Genomic DNA, 8,120 nt, shown 5'->3' with positions numbered 1-8,120 from the left:
TAAGCTATAAATTATCCTTTATTAGGTACCCAAAGAATCTTTATAAAGCAGCTAGAATTAAAAAAAAGATTGCTGCTTTTATGATCAATTTATTAGAAACACTGTGGCAACTGTTTTCAATGTGTTTATTCTTTAGAGCTAGTCAAAACTTATTACTAATTATTTAGCTAAATAGAAAAACTTCAAGATAGAAAATTTTAGTTTTTTTTAAAAAATGCTTTAAGTATTATTAGTCAGAATTACTCTAGCAGCAAAGCAAAAATGTTCATATGCCACATCTCCTAGGTTTTATGTTTGGCTTTCAGAATGAACAGTTGGTCATTTTCAATACTATTATAATATGATCAGTTAATAAGTCTGATACAAATTTTCTAACTTGTCACTTTGGAAAAGGAGAGGATATTTTTGATACAGACATATAAGAAAAATTTCAGAGCTTGAAATTTCATACATCCTGTGCCCATAAATAAGAAAGTAAATATTAATCTAGTTATCTACATGTATAAAGAAAAAAAAAAACAGCTGCTAATCAATATTCTTGCTAAAAAATAAATTATTACAAAACATAGGCAACTTCTTCTCTCCTTTATAAATGATTAAGAACCTAGGTAAAAATGTAGTGTTTCCCCAATCAATGAAAATAATATATACCAAGTAAAAGAATAGTCAAGCCTAGGAGACACTAACACAAAAATGAGCCACTCATATTTCAGGTACAAGTGACAAATATATTTCTCTTTATTACTATTAAGGTTTTCTCCAATGTCTTTTGGTAGTGGAGGCATTTTATTTGATACCACTGTTGCTCATGGTTTGAGCCCTACATACTCCCTTCCCTTTCACCTCAAAGGGAACTCCTTTGTATGTAGCCACACACTCATCATTAGTGTGAAGGTCAGGCTGGATCTGCTCCCAAATCTTCTTCTTAGGGTTCAGCTCCTTGTCGGGTATTCCTGTGTAGGAGGAAAAAAAGCGCAAGAAAATTACACTGCTAATGTACAAAAATATTAAAGAGACTGTCTACAGAGATTTCCAGCGAATTGTCTTGGCAGCATTTTCTGATTTTTGGACCTAATCAAACTCTTAACATTTACTTTATTTTTATTATGTCAGCAGTTTATATTCTTGATTGGTAAAATTAAATAGTTTTTGTTGTTTCTTTACATATGTTTTAAAGATGTTATATTTTATTCTTATATTTTTATAAGTAATAAAGCTCAATGAATCCATGTCCAAATAATTAAAATAACAAGATACTCACTGATACGGTTTGAGTCTATGTTCCCACCTAAATATCATATTCAATTGTGATTCCTAATGTTGGAGGTGGAGCCTGGTGGGGGTGATTGGATTACTTGGGCAGATTTCCTCCTTGGTGCTGGTTTTGTGACAGTGAGGTATCCTGAAATCTGGTTGTTTAGAAGTGTGGCATCTCCCTGCTCTCTCTCGGTCCTTGCCTGCCATATAAGATGCATGCTCTTGCTTTGACTTCCGCCATGAGTAAAATTTCCCTGAGGCCTCCCCAAGAGCAGATGTTGCCATGATTCCTGTACAGCCTACTGAACCGTGTGACAATTAAACCTCTTTTCCTTATAAATCACCTAGCCCCAGGTATTTCTTTTCTTTTTTTTTTTTTCTTTTTTAAACCCCNGCACAGTGGCTCACGCCTACAAGCCTAGCACTTTGTGGGGCCAAGGTTGGAGGATCACTTGAGGCTCAGAGTTCAAAACCAGCTGGGCAACATAGAGAGACTTTCTCTCTACAGAAAAAAAATTTTAAAACTTAGCTGGGCATGCTGGCGTATGTCTGTAGTCTCAGCTATGTAGGAGGCTGAGGTGGAAGGATAGCTTGATCCCAGGACTTCGAGGCTGCAGTAAGCTATGATCATGCCACTGCAGTCCAGCCTGGGTGACAGAGTGAGACCCTAGCCCTATAATTCAAACTTGTTTTTTTCATATTGAGTCTCGCTCTGTCTCCCAGGCTGGAGTACAGTGGCGCTATCTCAGCTCACTGCAACCTCTGCCTCCTGGGTTCAAGCAATTCTCCTACCTCTGTCTCCTGAGTAACTGGGATTACAGGCGCACACCACCACACCCAGCTAATTTTTATATTTTTAGTAGAGACGGGGTTTCACCATGTTGGCCAGGCTGGTCTTGAACTCCTGACTTCAGGTGATGTCCCTGCCTCAGCCTCCCAAAGTACTGGGATTACAGGCGTGAGCCTAAATTTTTTTTTAAGCACATTAGTATATTAAAATACCTAATGAAGCAAAGAAGAAATATTATATTCTTTTGATTGCGTTATTAATAATACAAATATACTCCTGCCAGAATTGCCAGAGTTTAGAACCTACTTCCAACGTTTGTAGGGGTTATATCACTTAGAAATATATTCAACTTCTAGTAACACATTGGAAAAAGACCTAGATAAATAGAGGCCTATATCTCTCTCATGAAAAAATATCCAGAGATGCACACCAAGGGCTGAAATGATGGCTCCGTGGTAATCAGGAATGAGGCTCTTTTTATATTTCTGCTGTGCCATCTTTAGCACATAGCTTTTATCCTGAAAACTGCCTCATACTTGCAAGAGGATCACTGTAGCTCCAAACATCAAGCCCATGATCCAGGCATCAGGATGAAGAAAGAGGCAAGGACCAAGTCATACATTCTAGGTGATTCATACTTCTTTAAAGTACTTTTCTGGAATTCTCACAATAAGACACCTGCTGACCTCTCATGGACCACAACATCTTTCTGTAAGACAGACTAGGAGGTAACAGTTGCATGTCTAGGCACGTGGCTGCATCCAACAATACAGAAGTTGTTAATATGGAAGAATGGGGATATGGATATTGACTGGGCAGTTGGTTTGCTCACTGCTTAGAAATTACAGATTCCCCTAAGGATGGGAGACTTAAGCTATCCACAGGTATTGAAAATAATGATTAATCATTGCCTACTTGAGCTCTCTTTTTCAAGGGCAGGCAGACCAGGTGATCTTTTGAGGGTCTGCCAACTCTGCTCTGTAGTTTTGTTTAACTCTGTACTGCATTTTCTGGTGTAAGACACAGAGAAAATCTTCAGTTCCTAGGCCTAAACCTTTGTTCATTTTGGGGGCTAGTTCTCACAACCAGAATGTTCTGTGGCTTCCCTTCCTCTTCCCCAAATCCTACCAGTCTTGGCTCAAACCTTCTCTGATCACTCTAGTTCAGTTACCTTCCATCTCTGAATTCTCACTACACAGAGTCTATCACACCTGTTAGCAGTTCAATGTTCTCTGCTGTTTTGTGGGTGCAAGTACTATATTTCCCAAATATAAGAAGATATAGGCTTTTCCCCAAAAATCCTAGCAGGGATGCTTCTCTTAAGAAAAGCAGCTGGTGAAGGAGACACTCCCACAGGACTGCCTTGGGGGAATGGGCTTCCAGACCTGGTGGAATGGAAGCAGCAAGGGAGCAAAGATGAAAGCCAAGAGAAGAGGAAGACGGCTGAAAACAGACTGTCAGAGAGATGGGGAGAGCTTGGTTAGCAACACAAGGAAACTGGCGAGGAAGAACAGACATCTAAAGATAACTTTGGCAAGTTTATTGTGTAGAGTGTCATATAAGAAAGGGCAGTACAGGTTTTAAAACACTTTCAAGAAGACAAAGAGGGCCAGGTGCAGTGGCTCACACGTGGAATCCCAGCCCTTTGGGAGGCCGAGGCAGGAGGATCGCTTGAGCCCAGTTCAAGAGCAGCCTGGGCAAGATGATGAAACCCCATCTCTACAAAGAAAAAAAAAGAAAAGAAATTAGCAACACATGGTAAGGTGTAGTCCCAGCTACTTGTGAGGCTGAGGCAGGAGGATTCCTTGAGCCCAGGAATTCGAGGTGGTAGTGAGCTGTGATCGCACCACTGCACTCCCGCCTGGGACAAAGTGAAACCTCATATCTAAAAATAAACATCCAAAAAAAAAAGAAGAAGACAGAGTGAAGATTCACAGCCTTGTTTATCAAGGCTGTTTTAGTTGCTGCGTGTTTTGTTCGAATGTGACCAGCTCACATAGCCACGAAAAACAAGCTTCAGACAGAGGCAGAACCTCAGTTCTGAGGCAATGGTGGTCCCCTCAAGCCAATCAAGTTCACAGGGAACAACAAAATTCAGATGCAAAATGATGGGGTGCTTATAGTAATAGAAGGGAAAATTAAACCAACAATAATAGTAAATAGAAAATCGTCACACTTATTCTCCTCAGATAAATTCGATACCATGATTTCTGTACTTAAGAAAAAACGAAGATACGGAAAATGATTTAATGGACTAGGGCTTTATATACCAACAACATGCCCCAGGTATTTCTTTACAGCAGTGCATGAATGGATTAATATACTCATTTTATTATTAAATATAAAGAAAAATTATGAAGAAATGAAAACATATTTTGATGTTATATTTTTACAACTGTCAGAAGCAGCTTACACTTTACTATGTTTCAAAACACAAAATGAGCAGCTAGATCACTGCTCTAGTGCTAAAGATTTCTTATCAATAGTGGAGAATGGCTTAGATTTTGGGATTCTATAGCTAATGACGATAACTACTTTGGATTTCATTTGCTACCCATTCCACTCGGTGAGATGTAAAGAAATAGAAAGTATTAGTGAGGACACAGGGACTAATATTTTCTAAGCACTAGGAACTAGTTGTTGCCTAAAACTCACACAACTGTGAAGTATAAAGAAACTGAAGCTCAGAAAATACAAGTTTCTCAATGTCACACAATCAACAAAGCCCATGTTCTGCTAGTACAGCACTCTGTCCCCTGACAAACTATACTTCAGAAAATAAACTTACATGTGGTTAATACCCAAAACCCCTCTATTTATAGTAACTCACATTATACATTTTATAATAAAAGAAAAATTAGTAGTAGAGTATATCTGGTCTAGACTTAACAACAATATATCAAACAATTCCTCTACTTAATGACAGAAAAGTAGAGAGTAAAGTTTATTATAAGTTCAGAATTTACTATAAATTCAATATTTAGAATGAAGAATCAGTTCAACAAACAATGAAGAAAAGTGACATATCTCTTAAACTGTGGAACTTCAATGATTCAATTACTTTCCTGGAGGTAATAAACAAATATTGTTGAAGTATAATTAAGTAATGATAGAAATATAAACCTTCTAGATCTTTTTTTCACTGACTCCTAAGTTGAGATCTCTTGGAATTACTTAAAAAGAATCCTTTGATTACTAGAAGTATTTATATTTTATATTCTGATGACATCTTATATAAACTAGTATTAATTTTCCATGCATATATAAAGAATAACAAAACTAAGTAAATTAGCTGGTCATTGTAGTTTTGTTCTTTATTAGCTCTTCAGAGACTATGAAACTGGCAAGAACATACAACACTGCCTTCTAACATGCAAGTTTTCAGGCATAAAGAGTAGTTAATTGAATGATACACCTACAGTAGAACATGTAATGAAACTAAAACTGAAAGACTGACTGGTATAAAAAATAAGGATTTCTCTTATTCTGTTAAGGAAATTTGATTGGACAATAGAGAAACTAATAGAATGGAAAAAAATAACAAATAAACTTCAATTATATTGCTCCTTAGACTCATAAGATTTTTATTTATTATTTGTAAATCATTATTTAATCTATAATCAAAATCTTGTGCAGATATTGTGTGGGAAAGTGGGCACTCCAGGATTCTGGAAGGCTAGAGGCAGAGCTACTATTCAGGGAGACCTGAGCACTGACTCAGATTTGCAACCTTGACCCAAAAGGATGCTGCCAAACTGATAATGAGTTAGTTAAGAAGCAGACTGACATACATTCTTCTTATGAAGAATATAGATTGCATGTGTAAATTCTTGCTGAAAGCAGACGTTAAGACCTAAGTATAAAAAGCTGTGATGCAGCTTCTCAAATCTATAAAGAAACTGCCATGTAAACTAGATAATATCCATAATAATACACAACATGTATATAGTGCTTACTAGGTGCTGGTCACTGTACTGAGTGCTGTACATATATATTAACTTGTTTAATCCTCTCAGTACATATGTAATATTCATTACTCTCATCTTACAGATGAGAACATTAAGGCACAAAAGTTATAGCAAAGAATTTAAAATACCAGGCAGTTGGGTAAGTGTTTCAAAAGTTAAAGCTTATAAAACCCAGATGAGGCAAATACCAACTAAAAACCCCTTCTTATAGGTGAGAAAGCCGAAGTTCAGAAAGATTTGAATAGGATGAGTGAGTGAGTCATGTAGCTATCTTGCAAAAGAGCCAGTGGCTCAAGTGGAGTGAGCAAGGAAAAGTTGGAGTTCCTAAGATTAACAAAATAATGAGAGACCACTTTAAGGACTTGGGCTTATACTGTAGGTAAGATGAAAAACTTCTGAATGGTTCTGAGCAGAGTAATATAATTTGATCAAGATCACTCTGGCTGCTCCAATTGAAAACAAATGGAAGAAAAGAGAGGGCAACAGCAGGATGATCAGTTTAGAAGACTTCTGTAAATATGTAGATAAGAGATGTTGGTTTTCGGACTAGGGTGGTAGTAGTGGAGTTAATACAAATTCTAGGTATGTTCAGAAAGTAGGACCACTAGGATTTTCTGAGGGAAAGATGTAGGGTATGAGAAAAGCAGTTAAGCAACTAGGAGAATGGAAATGCTATCAAATAAGATGAAAAATACTGTGGAAAAGGAAAGTCTAGGGGGAAGAATGGGATTTGTGTCCTTCCCCCTTGGAGCATGTACGTCAAAGAGTTCATCTGGCAGCTATCTAGCTTATCTAAGTGACTAGGTAAAATTGTCAAAGGAATGAGCATGGAAAAAAAAGAGTTCCAAAACCAAGGTCTGAGACCCTATAACAGTAAGAGGCCAGGGAGGTACAGCAAAGGACATGACAGGGGCAGCCAGTGAAGCAGGAAGACCACCAGGAGAGTATGGTACCAGAAGTCAAGTTAATTAAGACTGACAACTAGACACATAACTACAGGGAGTTATTGGTGATCTTACCCAGAGCAGTTCTGGTGAAACACAGTGGGGAGAGAAAACTGATTACAATGGGGTTTTGAGAGGAGGGATCAAGTATAGACAATTTGGAGTTTTAATAAATGGACTTAAAATTTAAAGCTATGCTTTATAATTAGCTATTAATTTCTATTATTAAGGCTCAATATCAATAGAAATCAGCATGATCTTTAAAAGTCTGACTGTAAATTCCTACTTATCATTTGATCATAAATAGTGCATTCTCACAAATACTTGTCATTGCCTTTGTCTCCTAGTTGTAATACTGTTTTCAAGTTAGCTACACTTGGTGGGAGTAGAATGGTGATCATAGCTCCATGAATCTAAAGCCATCAGGCATCTCTGAGAAATCATAGAGACTGAGATTTTCCCAAAATGCAATTTCCAAAAAAATGTTGTTAGAGCATAGGCTGCTATGATTTCTCATCTATCAAGGTTCAAGACAAACATTCATTCAAAGTCATAGGTTCTTGTAAAAAAAAAAAAAATCCCATTTTTTTTTTTTTTTGGTACTACTCTATTTTTGATTAGGAAGAAATGAGCTCCAAGGACATTAATCAATGCTTTCATCTGTATTTTCTGTCTTACTGTTCCATGTTAAAACTCTTCATATTGTAATATTTCATTAAACAGTTAATGGAGAATTTTTAAACATACGTATATAATCACACCAGCCTTGCAATTTCAATAAAACTCAGCTATTTGCAATCAGAAATGACAAAGGTGACATTGCAACTGATCTCATAGAAATACAAAAGAACCTCAGAGACCACTACAAACATCTCTTCGCACACAAATTAAAAAATGGATAAATTCTTAGAAACACACAACCTCCCAAGATTGTACTAGAAAGACAGTAAAAACCTCAACAGACAAATAACAAGTTCTCAAACTGAATCAGTAATACAAACCTACTAATTAAAAAAAGCCCTGGTGTGGTGGTGCAAGCCTGTGGTCCCAACTACTTGGGAGGATGAGGTGAGAGGTTGGCTTTGAGCCTAGAAGGCAGAGGTTGCAGTGAGCCAAGATAACGCCACTGCACTCCAGCCTGGGCTACAGAGCCAGACCTTG

The 8,120-nt window shown here is 37.2% G+C and overlaps 1 protein-coding gene across 6 annotated transcripts in view; it reads right to left on the bottom strand.

Moving 5' to 3' along the window:
• AIMP1 (aminoacyl tRNA synthetase complex interacting multifunctional protein 1) overlaps window positions 1–8,120 on the bottom strand; it is a 37,108-nt gene continuing 28,988 nt past the window's right edge. For all 6 annotated transcript variants that reach the window (XM_037731638.1, XM_017508899.2, XM_017508918.2 and 3 more), the window contains one exon: window positions 1–953. In XM_037731638.1, the coding sequence (XP_037587566.1) occupies window positions 787–953 (167 nt within the window). In that variant the 3' untranslated portion in view covers window positions 1–786. The remainder of the gene's footprint in view (window positions 954–8,120) is intronic.

The sequence above is a fragment of the Cebus imitator genome, unplaced genomic scaffold (assembly GCF_001604975.1).
Source record: "Cebus imitator isolate Cc_AM_T3 unplaced genomic scaffold, Cebus_imitator-1.0 Scaffold17, whole genome shotgun sequence".
Classification (NCBI taxonomy): domain Eukaryota; kingdom Metazoa; phylum Chordata; class Mammalia; order Primates; family Cebidae; genus Cebus; species Cebus imitator.
Note: the sequence above shows the minus strand (reverse complement) of the source record. Positions and strands in the feature narration are given on the sequence as shown.